Below are 22505 nucleotides of genomic sequence, written 5' to 3'. Positions count from 1 at the left end.
CTGGTTGGCTATTGCAGATTCAGTCTTCCCAGCCTGGTGCAGGGCTACAATTTTGTTTCTGGTGTCCTTTGACAGCTCTTTGGTCTTCACCATAGTGGAGTTTGGAGTCAGACTGTTTGAGGGTATGCACAGGTGTCTTTTTATACTGATAACAAGTTTAAACAGGTGCCATTACTACAGGTAATGAGTGGAGGAAAGAGGATACTCTTAAAGAAGAAGTTACAGGTCTGTGAGAGCCTGAAATCTTGATTGTTTGTTTCTGACCAAATACTTATTTTCCACCATAATATGCAAATAAAATGTTAAAAAAACAGACAATGTGATTTTCTGGATTTTTTTTTCTCAGTTTGTCTCCCATAGTTGAGGTCTACCTATGATGTAAATTACAGACGCCTCTCATCTTTTTAAGTGGTGGAACTTGCACTATTGCTGACTGACTAAATACTTTTTTGCCCCACTGTATATGCCATATGGCAATAAACAAGTACGGTAGCTAAGTTTACCTTATTATGCTTTACCCTATTACACTGAGCCATCCTGTTGGTAGGATGATTTCATCGTTTGGCCAGTGTTATTTTTGGTATCAGTAGGCAGGTTGTGTATTTTGTCTTGGCATGTGCCATTTTATACTCTGAGGTATATTATTCTGATGTTATGTGTATAGTCCGCTCTTTTTGCATTGGAGGTTTTCTCTGTCTTATGATTATTGTTTGTGTTATTTATATCATTAATAAACATTACTAATTTTATCATGGTTTATTGTGTATTGTGGGGGTCTGTGGCTGCTTGCGGCATATTAGACTTCTAAGTGGGTTTTGAATATTGAAAGTATGTGCTACAAATATCTAATATTTGCTGGTTCCATTTATAGAGCTACCACATATCTTAAAGGTGGAGATACCCTTCTCATGGGTTTACATTGTAGAAAAGCAGAGATCAGTTACTCAGCTCTATACATTGTATAGAAAAAGGCAAGAAAAACCCTTCACTCTACGATGAATATACCAGCACTCATGTATGATCATTTCTTCACCTCGTTTATTCCTTTCTGTTATGTAGGAGTCAGGAATGATCCATTCTGCCAAATATGGTTGGCATAGAATGGTAAAGGTATTAAATAGCAACATCAAAAACATCTCCAATATAATATCTCTGTTGCCAAGTATTGGATATAAATGCACCCAGTCGTTAAGGACTTAATACTAGAGGGGGGTGTGGAAACCACACGAAAAGACAACCAATATTGGGTATATTACAAATATGAAAAATCTTTATTGATACAAATACAACAAAAAAAGAGAGCATACAAATCCCTGGACTACAATAGTACAAGGTGAGAAAATGGTGGCGGCTACTGCAACAAATCGCCACTATACAAAAAAGGACGCGCAGACCGTAAAACCCAGACTACCATATAGTGTAGACATACACCAGTAACTATGCCCATATATAAAAAAGTAGCTAGCTAACGAATACATAGTGCACCTGCAAAAAAGTGAACAACACATGCAGCAAATTATGTGCATCACAGGACTATATACCACCGTGGGTTATTGTCATGCTGCACTATATTAAGCAGGGCCCCAATATGTCAGTGTGCTGAAAAAACAGCAACTAAACCATATATATGAGGATTACCGCTTCTTATATAGATGTCTCATCCCCCTGGACACACACTACCATCCATCTAATAACGTAAATATAACTGTTAGAAATATAGCCAGGCAAAATAGTCGTGGGCTAAGCTCATAATTACCTGTACACGGGGGCTTAAAACGTAGCTGGGTCCGGTGCACACGTCCGCTCCGAAACGCGCGTCGGGCGGACGTGTGCACCGGACCCAGCTACGTTTTAAGCCCCCGTGTACAGGTAATTATGAGCTTAGCCCACGACTATTTTGCCTGGCTATATTTCTAACAGTTATATTTACGTTATTAGTTGGATGGTAGTGTGTGTCCAGGGGGATGAGACATCTATATAAGAAGCGGTAATCCTCATATATATGGTTTAGTTGCTGTTTTTTCAGCACACTGACATATTGGGCCCTGCTTAATATAGTGCAGCATGACAATAACCCACGGTGGTATATAGTCCTGTGATGTACATAATTTGCTGCATGTGTTGTTCACTTTTATGCAGGTGCACTATGTATTCGTTAGCTAGCTACTTTTTTATATATGGGCATAGTTACTGGCGTATGTCTACACTATATGGTAGTCTGGGTTTTACGGTCTGCGCGTCCTTTTTTGTATAGTGGCGATTTGTTGCAGTAGCCGCCACCATTTTCTCACCTTGTACTATTGTAGTCCAGGGATTTGTATGCTCTCTTTTTTTGTTGTATTTGTATCAATAAAGATTTTTCATATTTGTAATATACCCAATATTGGTCGTCTTTTCGTGTGGTTTCCACACCCCCCTCAAATATGGTTGGCCCAGAAATGACCACACAGCACACCATTTATAATTACCCATCTCTATGGGGCGACGTAGTACTGGTCTTCTCCATTACAAGTAGAGACCAGAGTCCCAGGCCTGGACAATGGGCGGAGGCTGGCATGACTAGTGTTTGCAGGGAGGAAAGAGCAACTCCTAGTGGAGAGGAGTGGGGTAGTCAGGGAGCCTTTATAAGGCGAGTTTGGGGGCAGAATCGCCCATTCTCCCACCCCCTGGGTCATAGCCTGAGTCCCACCTGCTCTCCCTTATTTTTCCAGTTAATTCCAAAGGTGTGGGTAGTTTATGGATCATGGTGGCTGGTGGCATTTAGTGGGGTCCTTGAAGTTGGTTTAATTGGTCTGGGGAGATTGATCAGGATATGATACCTCAATTATAAGTTTGTTTATTTGGTCTAGGGATTTGTGGGATTTACTGCAAGAGAATGTTGGGTCCCTGGGTATCAGTTACTCGTGAAGGAACCCTTTGGGTTATGGTGCTCCTGGGCCTGTGGGTTATGGCTTGGAGTAATCGTATTTACTATGGTTGTTTGATGTCAACAGCTTTTGTAGCTTTAAGGACCTTACCTTTATTTAAAAGGTCTCTAAATGTCTTTTAATTACTATAATAAAGACTGCTGTGGCCTTTGTTATCAAAATCTAATGCATCTGTCTTTATTTGGGGCAAGTTAGTTGTTTGGTAGCGGTGGGCAAGTGCACAGGAAGAGGTGAGAGAAGTTATCTTGACCACCGAACAAGTAACAATACCAGCATCATAGAAACTGCATGTAACCAAACACTATTCAGATGGTTGAAGGCCACACAGAAGGATACCGCTGGCCGCATGGACTATAGGTTCCCATGGAGCATGTGCTATAAAGTATATATCTGAATGCCATTGTAGAAATATTCCCACAATGGACTAAGACAGTATGTCTACAGACGTCCTGCCCCTAGGTGGAAAGCAGGGCTTCCCTCATCACTGACCCTTCTCGTGTGGTTCCTGTGAGTCATTCTATGGTGATTGCGTTTTATAACTCTAGTGTGAGTGACTATGGAAGTGAGAGCCCAGTAAATATCTGGAATCATGTTTTATATGCCAAATAGCAATTTTTTTCGCTTCCATAATTGAATACTGAAAAAAAGAAGAAAATTCTAAGAAAAGGCCCTGCAGCTGCATAGTAATGGTATAAAATAAATTATTCCAGCGTGTTTTGTACACAGAATAATACAATCAATAAATATAACAAAACAAATGAGGAGAATGCGGTATAAAGCAGAACTGGGTATTAATAAAACATTACATTTCTTAAAAAAATACCATAAACATAACAAATAGTTTGTCTCCCTTCTGGTAATGTGAACTTTTTACATTCTTTGCAAGTGAATGTGTAGACTTTAAACTTTTTATGCAGCATTGTCCGTTGTAGTATATAGAATATATATAAACACTAGGAATGGTACCAGTGTATAGCATTCAGTTTTACAACATGATCTATCAGAACAAAGCTGAATGTATGAAAACAAGATTATGACAATTTCAAGACCATCGGCTGTAGCTGCAATTTATCCGCTACCTAGGACCTCTGATGATGACTTGGGCAGAGAAAGGATATTTAGTGTTCATTTTCCTGTAGCCAAAGTAGGATTTCGTGGAACAAAGACATAGGTCCCAATTAATTTAGACTGGAGTTTTGTATGTCAGTCTTAATGAAGAATGTGATGGAGTAAGATATGTCTAATTAATTAAAGGTACACATGATGAAAATTGTTTGTACCCCTCGTTTAATGACAGAAAAACTCCCAATGGTCACAGAAATAACATGACTCTTACAAAAGTAATAATATATAAAAAAAATCTATGAAAATGAACAAATGAAAGTCAGACATTGTTTTTCAACCATGCTTCCACAGAATTTAAAGAAAAAAATTAAACTCATGAAATAGGTCAGGACAAAAATGATGATACCCTTAACTTAATATTTTGTTGCACCTTTTGAGGCAATTACTGCAATCAAATGATTCCTGTAACTCTCAATGACACTTCTGCACCTCTCGACAGGTATTTTGGCCCACTCCTCAAGAGCAAACTGCTCCAGTTGTCTTGTGTTTTAAGGTTGCCATTTCCAGACGGCATGTTTCAGCTCTTTCCAAAGATGCTCAATATGGTTTAGGCTCATAGAAGGCCACTTCAGAATAGTACAATGTTTACCTCTTAGCCATTCTTGGGTGTTTTTAGCTGTGTGTTTTGGCTAATTATCCAATTGCAAGACCCATGGCCTGCGAAAGAGACCAAGCTTTCTGACACTGGGCAGCACATTTCTCTCTAGAATCCCTTGATAGTCTTGATATTTCATTGTACCCTGCACATATTCTAGACATCCTGTGTGAGATGCAGCAAAGCAGCCCCAGAACATAACAGAGCCTCCTCCATGTTTCACAGTAGGAACAGTGTTCTTTTCTTAATATGCTTCATTTTTCCATCTGTGAACATAGAGCTGATGTGCCTTGCCAAAAAGTTCTATTTTGCCTCATCTGTCTATGACATTCTCCCCGAAGCTTTGTGGCTTTTCAACATATAGTTGGGCAAATTCCAGTCTGGCTTTTTTATGATTTTTTTCAACAATGGTGTCCCTCCTTGGTTGTCTCCAATGAAGTCCACTTTGGATCGTGCAACGATGCATAGAGCGGTCTGACACTGATGTTCCTTGAGCTTGAAGTTCCTTGAGCTCTTTTGTTACCATTCTTATTTTCCGTCTTTTGACTTGTCACCAATTTTCCTCCTGCGGCCACGTCCAGGGAGGTTGGCTACAGTCCCATGGATCTTAAATTTCTGAATAATATGTGCAACTGTAGTCACAGGAAAATCAAGCTGCTTGGAGATGGTCTTATAACTTTTACCTTTAACACGATTGTCTATAATTTTCTTTCTAATCTCCTGAGACAACTCTTTCCTTCGCTTCCTCTGGTCCATGGTGAGTGTGATACACACCATGTCACCAAACAGCACAGTGAGTATCTGTAGCCCTATATACAGGCCACTCACTGATTCCAAGATTCTAGACCCCTGTGATGCTAGTTAGAGGACAAACCTTGATTTAACATGTCCCTTTTGTCACTTTATTTTCAGGGGTACCATCATTTCTGTCCAGGCCTATTTCATGAGATTTATTTTTTTTTTATTCTGCGGAAGCATGGTTGAAGAGCAATGTCTGACTTTCATTTGTTCATTTTCATAGATCTTTTATTTATTATTACTTTTGTCAGATTCAAGTTATTTCTGTGACCATTGTTGGTTTTTCTGTCATTAAACGAGGGGTACCAACAATTTTGACCATGTGTGTAAAAATGCAGTCCAATTTGAAGTCACGAGCTGAGTAGATTAATATCTACTTGTATCAGAAAAGATTCAGTATAACCTGTTTTTTCATCATTTAAACCTCTGTTCTTTCTGTGATTTTTGGTCCAGGGGCGGTCCTATCAGTGATTGACAGTTCTCTTTCTATACGTGAACATATAGGGCTATGCATACTTGTGGCCACATTCCGACTATACTGTTTCTGGTCTCTCTCAATACACATGCATTGAGAGAGGTTGCGCCCATCTACAGTAGTCGGAATGTGGCTGAGAGCATGCATATCGCAGACTTGTGGTCACATGGGAAAGCGTGCAGTGTGTGCACAGAGTGCCTTCATACATAGAGTGACTGCAGGCTTGTAGCTTAAGACCGGCCAACCCCTTTAAGCTACAGTCTTGATTAAAGCAGAATGTGCTATTGTACTCATGTATAGTGTTGAGCATTCCTATACCGCAAGTATCGGGTATCGGCCGATACTTGCGGTATCGGAATTCCGATACCGAGTTCCGATACTTTTGTGGTATCGGGAATCGGTATCGGATCCATAGTGATGTGTAAAATAAAGAACTAAAATAAAAAATATTGATAGGCTTCTTTGTTTAAAATGAGCGCGTTTAGGACCTGAGAATGACGTCGCGGCTTCTGATTGGTCGCGTGCCGCTCATGTGACCGCCACGCGACCAATCACAAGCCGCGACGTCATTCTCAGGCACTAAACTCCTCATTCTAGGAATTTAGGACCTGCGAATGACGTCGCGGCTTCTGATTGGTCGCGTGGCGGTCACATGAGCGGCACGCGACCAATCAGAAGTCGCGACATCATTCCCAGGTCCTAAACGCGCTCATTTTAAACAAAGAAGCCTGCCGGTTACCCGCGGTGATGTCCAGGGGCCGCCGGAGAGGTGAATATATCAATATTTTTTATTTTAATTCTTTATTTTACACATTAATATGGATCACATGGCCTGAAGGAGAGTTTCCTCTCCTTCAGACCCTGGGAACCATCAGGATACCTTCCGATACTTGGTGTCCCATTGACTTGTATTGGTATGGGATATCGGTATCGGCGATATCCGATACTTTTCGGGTATCGGCCGATACTATCCGACACCGATACTTTCAAGTATCGGACGGTATCGCTCAACACTACTCATGTACTATATACAGTAATATATGTATATATAGTGTATATTTTAGTAGGAAAAGATTTATTATAACTTGCATTTATTAATTTGAATTCCTGTTCTTTTTATGCTTAGGAGACCAGGAGTGGTCCTAATTGGCACATAGTGTCATACAAAGAAAGCTGTCAGTCATTAAGTAGAACCACCCACCAAACCCCTAACATGCAAAAAGCAGGGGTTTAAATTAATAAAATACAAGTTATACTGATTCTTTTTTCCACAAAAGTATTTCATTTTGTTATGCTTGTTTTGCTCAATCACACAGTCTGCTGATCAGATATCATGCTCATTGTGATATGTTCCCTATAAAGAGATTTGCTGAGTTTTGTAAATGGTTTTTTGGAGGTTTGTACAAAACTAAATTTCTTTCTTCTTGTTCATATTACAGATGCATACTTCAAATTTGGTGTAATACATCATCTGTGATATAGAGAAGGAACGTAATCTATCACCCGCAGACGTCTGCTGCCATTTGTGGAATATTAAGTAATTCTACACAATGGAAGATAACTACAGAGACAGGACTTCACTAGTGAGAGGTGCTAAGGACATAGCTAGGGAAGCAAAGAGACACACAGCCAAAACTGCAAATAAGCCGAGAGAAGTAGAGCAGGATGGGTATGTCCACCGAGTCCATGATCACTTCCCAGATGAAGAGGAGTACTATACACATGGCAACTACAATGAAGAGGTGAATGATGAAGAAGGCTCCAGTGAGGCAACAGAAGGCCATGATGAAGATGATGAAATATATGATGGAGAGTATCAAGGAATTCCTGGTCATGGGAAAGATGGCATGGCTGCTGTAGGTGAACCTGTTTCCGACATTTTCAAGGCTCGTCATGAGCTAGAAACTGAGAGGAAAGCTGATGAAGAAGAGTTGGCGCAGCAATATGAGCTCATTATTCAAGAATGTGGACATGGCCGCTTTCAGTGGACCCTCTTCTTTGTGCTTGGCATGGCTCTAATGGCTGACGGAGTTGAGGTGTTCGTAGTTGGATTTGTTCTGCCAAGTGCAGAAACTGATATGTGTATACCAGACTCAGGCTCTGGCTGGCTCGGTGAGTAACACTTACTTATAGTATTTTAGTTGCAATTCACAAAGTAGTGATTCAACATATAGTATTGTTCAATGACCTTTATGACCACTGTTTCTATCTGTCTGTCTGTCTATAAATTACTATACATTTATGATAATTTTGCATTTAAGACTTGTTGAGAGGGGAAGAAGGCGAAGGGGGCTAAGTAGGGTCAGTCCTATGATTTGCATGCCCTTGTATTTATAAAAAAGTTTTGACAAAACAACATTTTACTGCTAAACTATCGAAATTATTAATGCTCAACTCTTTTATTCGTTTACCAGGTAGATACGATGTTTTGATTGCCTTTTATTGCACTTTATTGCAATGTTGTGGCAACTGAAAAGCTTTCATTTTGATTAGGTCAGCCATCGGGGTTGGTGTGCAGGGAACGATGTGGGTTCACACGCTGGGACATGGCAGAGACATGGCAAATGACGAAAATATACATCATCGGTCATGAAGGGGTTAATTACACTCCGTAGGTACAATGCTGTGTCTTTCCCGTTGTCTTGATCTGTGTTAGTACATAGTAATTAGATCGCTATGCTGTCTAGATCCCATTCTTTGTTCATGGCAAGGTTTTTAGGCAAAATTGTGAATAAGCTCGCTCCCTTGGATGCAACCCATAGATGAATGGTCTCAGGAAGCTTTACTGTTGGCATGACACCGGAGTTATGATAGCGCTCATAAAACAATCTCCAGTCCTCTGCAGTCCAATCCCTATCATTCCAGCTAAGTTATTTTCTTTGATGAAGCCCCATTCAGATTATTTTGGATATCTGGGAGAATGATTATCCTCTAACTAAAAGGTGAGGACTTCTATGAATCCCTTGTCATGAGAGCAATAAAGCATCCTGAGACAATTCATATATAAGGTTGCTTTTTATCCAAGGAAGTGGACTCACAATTTGGCCCAAGAACACTGCCATTAATAAAGAATTGTGTCTAATAGGTCTTCAAGAGTAACTTCTTCTAATGATTCAGGAGTAATTAATTGATAAACAATGCTTTTTCTGGCATGATGAAGATCATGTCACAACTAGTGTTGAGCGATACCGTCCGATATTTGAAAGTATCGGTATCGGATGGTATCGGCCGATATCCGAAAAATATCGGATATCGCCGATACCGATATCCGATACCAATACAAGTCAATGGGACACAAATATCGGAAGGTATCCTCTATGGTTCCCAGGGTCTGAAGGAGAGGAAACTCTCCTTCAGGCCCTGGGATCCATATTCATGTGTAAAATAAAGAATAAAAATAAAAAATATTGATATACTTACCCTTGGACGCGCCCTGGTTGTCACCGGTGTAACCGCCATGCTTCCCTTTCTAAGAATGAGCGCGTTAAGGACCTTCGATGACGTCGCGGCTTGTGATTGGTCGCTGAGCGGTCATGTGACCGCTCACGCGACCAATCACAAGCCGCGACGTCATCGAAGGTCTTTAACGTGCTCATTCTTAGGAATGAGCGCGTTAATGACATTCGATGACGTCGCGGCTTGTGATTGGTCGCGTGAGCGGTCACATGACCGCTCAGCGACCAATCACAAGCCGCGATGTCATCGAAGGTCCTTAACGCGCTCATTCTTAGGAACGGAAGCATGGCTGTTGCAGCGGTGACAACCATGGCACGTCCGAGGGTAAGTATATCAATATTTTTTTTTTTTATTCTTTTTTTTACACCTGAATCTTAATCCCGATACCGATTCCCGATATCACAAAAATATCGGAACTCGGTATCGGAATTCCGATACCGCAAATATCGGCCGATATCCGACACTTGCGGTATCGGAATGCTCAACACTAGTCACAACTCAAAAGTGATAACTAGGTTTCTTGGTGAATGAAACATTTAAATATTCAGTCCATGGCCAGGAAACCCCCCGAATCTCAATCCAATTGAAAACCTGTGATCAATGCTCAAATAAAGGGTGGACAAACCAATAGACAGAAATTGTGATAAACTCCAAACACTGATTAGACAAGGATATGAATTGTATCTGTATTGCAAAGTGCTGCCCAATATGTTAACGCTACAGAAAAATAAAATATTATTATGAATGCACTGCCATTTGCCATCACTAAAGATTTGGCCCAGAAGCTGATATCCAGCTGCCAGGGTGAATTGCAGAATTCTTGACAAATACAGTGGGGAAAATAAGTATTTGACACGCTGACAGTCTAACAAGTTTTCTCACCTTCAAAGAATGGAGAAGTCTGTAATTTTTATCGCAGGTACACTTCACCTGTGAGAGACAGAATATAGAAATGAAAAACAGAATATCACATTGTATGATTTTTACATAATTAATTTGCATTTTATTGCATGTAACAAGTATTTGGTAAAATAGAAAAACAGAGTTTAATATGTGGTACAGAGACCTTTGTTTGCAATTACAGAGGTCTGACATTTCCTGTAATTCTCGACCAAGTTTGCACACACTGCAGCAGGTACTTTATAACACTCCTCCATACAGATCTTTGCCAGATCTTTCAGGTTTCGAGGTTTTTGCTGGGCAACATTGAATTTAAGTTCCTGGAAAAGATATTCTATTGGGTTCAGGTCTTAAGACTGGCTAGGCCACTTCAGCAACTTGAAATGCTTCTTATGAAGCCATTCTTTAATTGTCCTGGCTGTATGTTTCGGGTCATTGTCATGCTGGAAGATCCAACCACAACCCATCTTCAATGCTCTTACTGAGGGTAAAATGTTGTTGGCCAAAATCTTGCGGTACATGACCTCATTCATCCTCACTTCAATACGATTCAGTTATCCTGTTCCCTTTACAGAAAATCACCCCCAAAGTATGATGTTTCCCCCACCATGCTTCATGGTTGGTACAATGTTCTTGGGGTTGTACTCATTCATCTTCTTCCTCCAAACACGGTGAGTGGAGTTCATACCAAAAAGTTCTTACCACATGACCTTCTCCCATGCCTCCTCTGGATCATCCATATGGTCATTTGTGAACTTCAAATGAGTCTGGACATGTTCTATCGTGAGCAGCGGAAACTTGTGTCCCTGAGGGATTTTAATCCATGACGGCGTAGTGTGTTACTAACAGTAATGTGTGAGACTGAGGTCCCAGCTCTCTTCAGTTTGTTGACCATGTCCTCCTGTGTAGCTTTGGGCTGATTCCTGACCTTTTTCAGAATCATCCTTACCCCACAAAGTGAGATTTTGCATTGTGCCCCAGTCCAAAGAAGATTGTCAGTCATCTTGTGTTTTTTCCATTTTCTAATAATTGTGTCAACAGTTGCTGCCTTCTAGCTGATTGCCTATTATCCTATAGCCCATACCAGCCCTGTCAGGTCTACAATTTGTTCCTTGATGTCCTTACAAAGCTTTTTGGTCTTGGTCATGGTGGAGAGTTTGCAGTGTGATTAATTGAGTGTGTGGAAAGGTGTCTTCTCTACAGGTAACTAGTTTAAACAGGTTCAATTAATACAGGTAATGAGTACAGAGTAGGGTACTAACAGGTCTGTGGAGCCAACATTTTTGCTGGTTTGTAGGTGATCAAATACTTATTTCATGTAAAAATATAAAAAAAAAATAATAATAGTAATACAATTTAATTATTTAAAAATCATACAATGTGATTTTCTGTTTTCTATTTTTAGAGTCTGTCCCGCACAGTGTACCTACAATAAAAATTACAGACCTCTCCATTATTTGTAGGTGGGAGAACTTGCAAAATCGGCAGTGCAGCGCTATAAATTTTGAGTTTTTGCATAAACTTCATATATTTGGCAATAAAAATGTAAAAATGTTGGAAATACTGATAATAGTACTTTAGTAGCCACAAAAACATCTGACTAAAAGATGTAAAAACACTGAATTAGCAAACTGTAAAAAACTAAATTTGTGTCAGTCTCAAAACTTTCGGCCGTAACTGCAGTCTACCTGAAAAACTAAATGGTTTATCCCGGAATATTTTTTTTTTACTGTGGGTCTAAAAACCAACAGGCATGTAGTTTATAACTACATGCCTGTTTTACCCGACTCTGGCACAGATCAGTCACTAACCGCTCCTGTCGGGAATTTAGCTGCTCCATGTCAACAGAGCAACTCTCCTTCTTCCAGGCTGTTCTGTTGACTCGGCTTTACTGCCAACGTCATGCTGATTGACAGCTAGCCCCTCACCTTTAGGGAGTGGCGAGCTGGCTTTCAGTGAGCATGACATCTGCAGTCACACTCCGACAACAGGGCAGAGCGAAAGAAAAACCTCTGCTCTGTTGGTGTGACATCAGAGAAGCCACTGAATTGACAACAGAAGCAGTCTATGACAGCTCTGTGTCGGCAAAGATCGACACTGGGCACAACAGTCAAATAGATAACAACTACCTTCCTGTTAGTTCTTTGGCCCACAGTAAAAAAATATAGTCCAAGATATGCCCTTTATGTAAAAAGTGATAGTACTACTTTTTGCTATACTTGTGTATGAAACTCTGGTATTTATTCTTACACGAGGAACAAGGATTAGTCATTGAAGCTTATTAGTCTCATTTAGAGGACAATCAGATATAGTAGATAAAAGCTGATAACTTTTGCCACCAAGCCTAATAAATAGGGATGGGCGAACCCGAACAGTAAAGTTCGGTGTCTGTACCGAACACATAGTTTCCGACTGTCCGTGCATCAACCCCGAACACAGACTTCTCCCTGTAGTATGTGATACTGTCATCTGTGTAACAGCGTGAGAAAGAACAGCTCTGATCGTGGCAAGTTCTTTACCGCCCGTCAGAGTGCTGAAGTTTCCACACTGGCATACAGATAACAGCGTGTGAGCCAGCAGCTGTGACCGGTGGTAAAAAGGCTACTGCCAGTCACAGGTGTCTGCTGATGAGAGTACTGTACTACTCTCATCATCATATGCCCTGTCTCGCTGATAGCAGAGCTGGTATTAATAGCATTAGCCAGTGAACCTTTGTAGATATTGTCCCGTTCCCAGAATATTAATATGAGTTCCTAGCCATCAGCTTTCCCTCGACTGGTTATGAAAATTAAGAAAATCCCCACGCCATTTTTTTCATTAATTTTTTTATTTATTCAATAAATACATTGTACAGTAAAATACACATGCACTGACTGCACTATATCACACTGACATCTTTATTATAATACACAGGCGCCGGCTGATGAGAGTATTTAACTCCTCGGAGTCACCTGCTCTCACTCCTATCACCAAGAGTAGGCGTACGCCGATGAAAGTAGTAGTACTCTGTTCAGCTGATGCTTGACCAGCGGTAACCATTTTTAACTTCAATCACAGCTGCTGGAATGGCTCACATGCTGTTATCCATTTTACAGTGTGGGAACTACAGCTATGTGACCGCCGGTAACATGTAATGTTACCGCAAGTCAGAGACGCTGTTTCCCACGCTGTCACACAGAAGACATGTTTGGGCCCCCCATTCATATGTATGGGGTCTGGTTTTGGGTACTGTTCTGGCACCTGAACCAAACTTTTTTTAAAAAGTTCAGCCGAACCTGCCAGACCCGCCCATCACAAAACCAACACAGCCTATAATCAGATGACGTCAATATTACATTTCCAACCATTCACTGATTTTCTTTTTTCTTGTTATAAGTTTACCTATAATAACAGCTACAATGTATAACTTTCTGTATCGAGTCTTTAGTTGGTTGGTCCCCTACCATATTTTAAACGTTAGTGTTCAATAACATTTTTAATTTTTTTGTTCTGTCAGAAATATTAAGTATACTCTAAATATACTGTCCATTTAATTATTCCTTATCAGATTGAGGAAAAGTGGACTTCAAACATCTTCAACTCCAATGCATATTGTTTTTTGTTCTTTTTTATAGCTGATGTGAAAAATGTTAATTAATGAAGTGATTTATTTCACCCATTTACTGTCACTCACTGTCTGATACCACAGAGCAATTTGGTTAATATATGTTGACAATCCATCAATTACATATTAATAAGGAGAGATATTTGCATTCTATTATTTACTAAAGCAATTCATGTGGCATATAATCTTTGTCTTTATTGTTTAATCAAAATAATAAATAAATAAATAAAAATTCCACCAACTTATTCTGTAAAAAATATCATTATTATTATTAATAATAATAATACAAAAAAATAATAATATTAATCAATATTGACAAATGATGAAATAACATGTAAAATATTATGTCATTTTGTTTAAATATTCTTAATACTTTAGTAGACTGGATAATTTGATGACATTCCAGTAGACTGGACTGGAATTTAGTTTTCCCCTATTATTTTTATTATTTATTATTATTATTATTATTTATTGTTATAGCGCCATTTATTCCATGGCGCTTTACATGTGAGGAGGGGTATACATAATAAAAACAAGTACAATAATTTTAAACAATACAAGTCATAACTGATACAGGAGGAGTGAGGACCCTGCCCGCGAAGGCTCACAATCTACAAGGGATGGGTGAGGATAGAGCTGGTCATGCAGCGGTTTGGTCGATCGGTGGTTACTGCAGGTTGTAGGCTTGTCGGAAGAGGTGGGTCTTCAGGTTCTTTTTGAAGGTTTCGATGGTAGGCAAGAGTCTGATGTGTTGTGTTAGAGGGTTCCAGAGTAGGGGTGATACGCAAAAGAAATCTTGTATATGATTGTGGGAAGAGGAGATAAGAGAGGAGTAGAGAAGGAGATCTTGTGAGGATCGGAGGTTGCGTACCGGGAGACGAGGTCACAGATGTATGGAGGAGACAGCTTGTGGGTGGCTTTGTACATCATGGTTAGGGTTTTATAGTGGAGTCTCTGGGCAATAGGGAGCCAGTGCAGGGATTGACAGAGGGGAGAGGCCGGGGAATAGCGGGGGGACAGGTGGATTAGATGGGCAGCAGAGTTTAGAATAGATTGGAGAGGTGCGAGAGTGTTAGAGGGGAGGCCACAGAGCAGGAGGTTGCAGTAGTCAAGGCGAGAGATGATGAGGGCATGGACTAGGGTTTTTGTAGATTCTTGGTTGAGGAATGAACGGATTTGTGAAATATTTTTGAGTTGAAGTTGGCAGGAAGTGGAAAGGGCTTGGATATGTGGTTTGAAGGAGAGATCAGCATCAAGGATTACCCCGAGGCAGCGAGATTGTGGGACTGGGCAGAGTGGGCAGCCATTTACTGTAATGGATAGGTTCATTGGAGGGTCGCGTGAGATGGGGGAAAGATGATGAATTCTGTTTTGTCCATGTTAAGTTTGAGAAATCTAGCTGAGAAGAAGGATGAAATAGTGGATAGACATTGAGGGATTCTGGTTAGTAGGGAGGTGATATCTGGTCCAGAGATGTAGATCTGTGTGTCATCAGCATAGAGGTGATACTGAAAGCCATGAGATTCTATGAGCTGTCCCAGGCCAAAGGTGTAAATGGAGAAGAGCAGGGGCCCAAGGACCTAACCTTGTGGGACTCCAACAGATAGGGGGCGAGGTGAGGAGGTGGTGTGTGAGTGGGAGACGCTGAATGTCCGGTCTGTTAGGTATGATGAGATCCAGGATAGGGCCAAGTCTGTGATGCCAAGGGATGAGAGGGTCTGTAATAACAGGGAATGGTCCACTGTGTCAAAGGCAGTCGACAGGTCCAGGAGGAAGAGGACAGAGTAGTGTCGCTTGCTCTTGGCGGTTAAGAGGTCATTGGTGACCTTAGTTAGGGCAGTTTCAGTGGAATGGTGTGACCGGAAGCCAGATTGTAAGCGGTCAAAGAGGGAGCAAGAAGAGAGATGGGAGGACAGTTCAAGGTAAACGTGTTGTTCCAGTAGTTTGGAGGCATAAGGGAGAAATTATATAGGGAGATAGCTAGATACAGAGGATGGGTCAAGAGAGGGCTTTTTGAGGATAGGTGTGATGGAGGCATGTTTAAAGCTTGAGGGGAAAACACCAGTTGTTAGTGATAGGTTGAAGAGATAGGTTAGGGTTGGGATGAAGACTGTGGTGAAATTTGGGATGAGGTGGGATGGGAGCGGGTCAAGTGCACAGGTGGTGAGGTGCGATCTTGAGAGTGGAGAGTTGATCTTCTGTAATGGTGGAGAAGTTGGTTTTGGAGGTGGAGGGCTGGGAAGTCGGGAGGGAGGAAGGGCTCTGGGGGTTGTTGACCAAAACTGTCTCTGATGCTATCAATCTTCTGCTTGAAAAATGAGGCAAAGTCTTCAGCGGAGATAAGTGGAGAGGGAGGAGGTGCTGGGGGATGGAGGAGAGAATTGAAGGTGTTCAATAACTGTTTAGGGTTGTGAGACAGGGAGGATATGAGAAGTAGGTTTGTTTAGCTGTGGCGAGTGTGGTCTTGAAAGTAGTGAGGGACTGTTTGAATGCAATGAAGTGCTCGTTGGAGTGGGATCTTTTGCATCTGCGCTCAGCAGCCCTGGAAGCTCGCCTCAGTTCTTTGGTCAGGCTGGTGTGCCAGGGCTGTCTGTTGATTTTGCGAGCTTTGGTATGTGTAAGTGGGGCAGCAGATTCCAGAGCTACAGCTATTGTGGTGTCATATAGAGCGGCAGGGTCATCCGCATTGTGTATGGAACTCATGTCTGTGAGAGGGAGGAGGGATTCAGAGCATTAATGTAGGTCAAGATGTTTAAGATTTCTGCGAGGGTGTGAAAGTTTGTGGGATGGGGATTGTAGACATGGAGTGGAGAGAGATGAGAATGTGAGAAGGTTGTGGTCAGAGAGTGGAAGAGGTGAGTTAGAGAGGTTAGATAGAGAGCAGAGGCGAGTGAAGATGAGGTCCAGTGTGTGGCTAGCTTTGTGAGTGGCTGCAGAAGAACATTGAGTGAGGCCGAAGGAGGAAGTGAGAGTTAGAAGTTTAGTGGCAGCTGAGAGGGAAGTGTCAATGGGGATGTTGAAGTCATTCATGATGATAGTGGGGATGTCCGCAGAAAGGAAATGAAGTAGCCAGGTGGGGAAGTGGTCAAAGAAGGTGGTGGCTGGCCCTGGGGGGCGTTAAATGACAGCCAGTTGGAGGGGGAGTAGATGCGCACAGAGTGCACCTCAAAGGAAGGGAGGATAACAGAGGGTGGAAGTGGGATTGGGGTGAAGGAGCAGGTATCTGACAGGAGAAAACCAACTCCTCCGCCATGTTTGCTGCTGGGGCGGGGTGTGTGAGAAAGGTGGGAGCCACCGTAAGAGAGTGCAGCAGGGGAGGCTGTGTCAGAAGGGGTGAGCCAGGTTTCGGTGATGGCGAGGAAGGAAAGTTTGGTAGTAAGAAAAAGATCATGGATGTAGGAAAGCTTGTTGCAGACAGAGCGAGCGTTCCACAGAGCTCCTGTTAGTGGGACTGGGGAAGTGGGGGCTGGGCGAATGGGTATAAGGTTAGAGAGGTTACGGAAGTTTGTGATAGAGCGTGGACGGGAGGTAGAAATGACTGTGGGAATATGGTGAGGAGGACCAGGATTTGGAGAGATATCACCAGCAGTGAGCAGGATCAGAGAAAGTGTTAGCAGGTGGGAGCAGGAGAGGGCATGAGGCTGCCTGTGCTTTGAGACAGAGGATTGTATGTTAAGGAACAGTTCAGAGGAGGAGGTGAGGGGAGGATTGAAGCAGAGATAAACAGTTCCTTACTTGGTGTGGGGATTGGGGGAGGTACCAGTAAGTGAAGGATTATAGGGGTGAAAGTGAAAACAAACAGAAACATTCTTTATAGTGACTGGCCAGTTACCTTCAGTTCCCTTCAGGTTCAATTCAGGTTTTAATTCTAATGTAATCCACACTTTTAGGACACTTCTAGGGATCACACTGCACCCTGTGTGATAGGGATCACCCTATCATACATTACCTTTACCATGTAAGCCAGGTATTTCCAATCATATGTTATTTGGTAATTGTCCACATTGTTTCCACTCCAGCAAACTTTCATTTCAACCTCAAAGAGGTTTGGTGTACGAGCAAGGACCTGCTACTGGCACACTGTGCACAGGCTGAGATACGTTGACTCCTTAGTGAACCATACATGTATGTGATCAAGTTCAAATCAGTTTAGTCCCTAAAAAGTGTACTATGTAGAAACAGGAACTCTCTTTTCCCTGCATGAGTCACCCCCCTTTTCAACTCTTGACCCACCTGCTTCCTTCTCCCTCCTGCCAAGGACTTTTACAATGATGACTCAAGCTGGGAAGAGAGACCTCCTGTTTCTACATAGAGCTTAGAAGGATTCAGCTAGTCAGTTTTTTAATCATGCTGATATCATAGACCTAATGTAAAAGAGAAAAATGAACTGGGTAGAAAGGGAAAAATGAACAATTGCAATTACACAGTGCTATATAATATGATGATTGCAATATATTAAGACGATACAAATTTAGATGGGAGGAGGAGGAGGGTTCTTTAATTGAGTCAACTGATTTTCTTACTTGGAACATAGTAACATATAATGCGTTCCAGAACTCAGAACTTATTCTTCTTGAGTTATATCTAATAAATCACAAAGTTGTACAGAAAAAGGTACATAATAAATTATTGGCCTAATGTAAAAATGGGTAGACTGCAGGACCAAGACGTATTACGACAATTTGCATTATTTATAGGAAAAAAGATGACTGAAAGCTCCATTCACACTACAGTTAGCCCATGTACAGTAATATTTGGAGGATAGATAGATCGGGCTTGTTGAATTTTAGTCATTAACCACTAATGTCCGTTCAAGTTTTTCATTAGAAAAACATTTGCTTTATATAAATTTCTCACCCAACAGCATCAACCTATATGATATTTTCTGCTTTCAACCTTTTGCTTTTTTTTAAACATTTGTATTAACAAAATTAAAATTTATTATGGATCTTTTCGTAACTCGACCCTTTATTTTTATTTCTGTGGTTTGAGTTAACAATGTATTATTTATGTTGAAATTTAATGCCCGATCTTTATGTTTTCCTGGAGCCGTGTCTGACAGTGGCTAATTAAATTGTCCAGATACAAAACCCATGCACGGTTAGCCAGATATGAACATGTAGATAAAGGGAAAGAGTGATGTTGGGTTTTAGGATAGATGCAGATGTAGCTGCTCTTAAACAAAAACACAACAAAGATACAATGATAAAAATGTAAACTCAACACAAAATAACAACGGCCATTGAATTTGTATAGTTAGGTGTACGGTACACTTTTGTGCAATGAATTATTTTTCTGCATTGTAATTTCTTTGTCATTTTAAGAAAGGCTTCAACTTTTGTTCATTTGGACAACTTTAGTGTTGGTGCAAAGGTGAACAAATACAAATCTAGATTTCATCATCTGCATCGAAGTGTTTCTTTATGGTACCAACAATAAGATGAAGGCTATGAAGGGCCCTGAATAACTCATGTAGAATCTAGAATTTGATCAACCTCCCATCTTGCAAGCTAGAACTGTTAGGGCTCGATGACCCAAGCGTTTAACTGGGGCAAGTGCGCTTGGCCAAATGTTCTACCATGGGGCAGTGCCAACCAGCGTTTTTTTTTCTCATGCCAGTTCGGCATGAGAAAAAAAATTGCATCATGCTGCAAGTGCATCCAATTGGACCATGTGCACCCATTCAAGTCAATGCCTGCATGTAAAACATCAGACTGCACTCAGATGTAATTTGAAAGCAGTCTTATTTAAGTGGACAATGGAGAAGTTGGGGAAATTAAGTTCTCTGTCTTCTCCACACCTATGATACGATTCTCTCATGAGATAGCATCCGATCACACTAGGATGAAAATGGGCTTAAACGCTGATCGGAGATTGAGCTGAGTACCGTTAGCCTGATTCTCTCGCATTAAAGAATCTATGGCCATGTGACCCTTGCCTTATTAACCCCATAATGACAGGAGCTTTTTTTGCTTTTGCGTTTTCATTTTTCAGTTCCCTCCTTCCCAGAGCCATAACTTTTTTATTTTTCTGTCAATATTGCCATGTGAGAGCTTATTTTTTGCGGGATGAATTGTACTTTTGAACAACACCATTTGTTTTACCATGTCGTGTACTAGAAATCGGGAAAAAATTCCAAGTTCGGTGAAATTGCAAAAAAAATGCAATCCCACACTTGTTTTTTGTTTGGCTTTTTTGCTAGGTTCACTAAATGCTAAAATTGACCTGCCATTATGATTCTCCAGGTCATTACAAGTTCATAGACACCAAACATGTCTAGGTTATTTTTTATCTATGTGGTAAAAGAAATTCCAAACTTTGATAAAAAAAGAAAGAAAAAAAATGTGCAATATTCTGAGACCCGTAGAGTCTCCATTTTTCGTGATCTCGGGTCGGGTGAGGGCTTATTTTCTGCATGCCGAGCTGACGTTTTTAATTATACCATTTTGGTGCAGATACGATCTTTTAATCGCCCTTTATTGCATTTTAATGCAATGTCGCGGCAACGAAAAAAATGTAATTCTGACGTTTTTAATTTTTTTCTCGCTATGCCGTTTAGCGATGAGGTTAATCCTTTTTTGATAGATCGGGTGATTCTTAACGCCGCAATACCAAATATGTGTATGTTTGATTTTTTTTATTGTTTTACTTTGAATGGGGTGAAAGGGGATTGATTTGAACTTTTATATTTTTTTATTTTTTTCATATTTTTTTAACCTCTTTCTGCCATCCAATGTACTATTCCATCCATGTGACCTGGGACTTAATCCCCATTGATGGAATAATACTTCACATGCGATCAGCTGCGCTCTTGGGGGGAGCGCGGACAATCGCGGCTGGGTGTCAGCTGATTCTCACAGCTGACATCCCGCACTAAGTGCCAGGAGCGGTCACGTCAACCTCCGGAACACAAGATCGCAGTGTTCCGGTGGCATAGAGAAGCATCGCTCAGGGAGGGTGCTTCCCTGAGACCCTCAGAACAAAGCGATGTGATAGCGTTGTTCTGAGGTTCTCCCTGCCTGCAGACCCCTGGATTCAAGAAGGCCGCGGGGTGCTTCCAGGTCCTGCAGAGGTGGCTTCTCAGTGCCTGCTGAGAGCAAGACCGGAGAAGCCTCCTTCACTGCCTGTCAGATCGCTGATCTGACACAGTACTGTGCAAAGAGTCAGATCAGCGATTTGACTTTATACAGTGATGTCCCGCCCTGGGACAATGTAAAAAAGTAAAAAGAAAAATATTATACTGTGTAAAAATATATTTTTTTACAATTCTAAATAAAGAAAAAAAAAATATTGTTCCAATAAAAACATTTCTTTATGTAAAAAAAAAAAAAAACAAGGCAAAAAACAACGCTTTATCATCATATCGCTGAACAAAAAGTGGAATAACACGCGATCAAAAAGATGGATATAAGTAAACATGCTACCGCTGAGAAAGTCATCTTGTCCCGCAAAAAACGAGCCACCATACAGCGTCATCAGCAAAAATAAAGCGATGCAAAAATAATTATTTTTTATATAAAATAGTTTTTATTGTATAAAAGCGCCAAAACATAACAAAACATATAAATGAAGTATCGCTGTAATCGTACTAACCCGAAGAATAAAACTGCTTTATCAATTTTACCACACGCAGAATGGTATAAACGCCCCCCCAAAAGAAATTCATGAATTGCGGTTTTATCTTCATTCTGCCTCCCAAAAATCGTAATAAAAAGTGATAAAAAAATTAATGTGCCCAAAAATGGTACCAATAAAAATGTCAACTCATCCCGCAAAAAACAAGACCTCACATGACTCTGTGGGCCAAAATATGGAAAAAATAATAGCTCTCAAATTGTGGTGATGCAAAAACTATTTTTTGCAATAAAAAGCATCTTTTAGTGTGTGACAGCTGCCAATCATAAAAAACACTATAAGAACCCGCTATAAATAGTAAATCAAATCCCCCTTTAGCACTCCCTTAGTTAGGGAAAAATAATAAAATTTAAAAAATGTATTTATTTCCATTTTCCCATTAGGGTTAGGGTTAGTGCTAAAGTTAGTGTTATTATTATTATTATTATTATTGTTATTGTGGCTTTAAGTCTCCTCATCTCGGCATGCTTAGCATGTCGATCTCCGCAAGGAGAAACGATACTTCTTGGATAACGTTCTGATGCCTCTCACACAGCCAAACCAGATCTCCACTTTGCACTGACGAGTAGGGTTGAGCGACTTTTCTTTTGTTAGGATCGGGTCGGGTTTCACGAAACCCAACTTTCTCAAAAGTCGGGTTCGGCCGAAACACGAAACCCAATGCAGTGCAATGGGATACTAATGGTTCCCAGGGTCTGAAGGAGAGGAAACTCTCCTTTAGGCCCTGGGGTCCATATTAATGTGTAAAATAAAGAATAAAAATAAAAAATAGGGATATACTCACCCTCGGACGCGCCCTGGTTCTAACCGGCAGCCTTCCTTCCTAAAAATGAGCAAGTGAAGGACCTTCGATGATGTTGCGGTTTGTGATTGGTCGCGTGAGCGGTCACATGAGCGGTCACGCGACCAATCACAAGCTGCGACATCATCGAAGGTCCTTCACTTGCTCATTCTTAGGAAGGAAGGCTGCCGGTTAGAACCAGGGCGCGT

At 41.0% G+C, this 22505-nt stretch overlaps 1 protein-coding gene across 1 annotated transcript in view; it reads left to right on the top strand.

Moving 5' to 3' along the window:
• The window catches only part of SV2C (synaptic vesicle glycoprotein 2C), a 364181-nt gene that overhangs the window by 97319 nt on the left and 244357 nt on the right, over positions 1 to 22505 (top strand). The window contains exon 2 of the mRNA XM_069750127.1: positions 7360 to 8032. Coding sequence (XP_069606228.1) covers positions 7471 to 8032 — 562 coding nt within the window. The 5' untranslated portion in view covers positions 7360 to 7470. The remainder of the gene's footprint in view (positions 1 to 7359; positions 8033 to 22505) is intronic.

Source organism: Ranitomeya imitator, chromosome 1 (assembly GCF_032444005.1).
Source record: "Ranitomeya imitator isolate aRanImi1 chromosome 1, aRanImi1.pri, whole genome shotgun sequence".
NCBI classification, from domain to species: domain Eukaryota; kingdom Metazoa; phylum Chordata; class Amphibia; order Anura; family Dendrobatidae; genus Ranitomeya; species Ranitomeya imitator.
The sequence above is the reverse complement of the archived record's forward strand: the minus strand, read 5'-3'. Positions and strand labels throughout refer to the sequence as shown.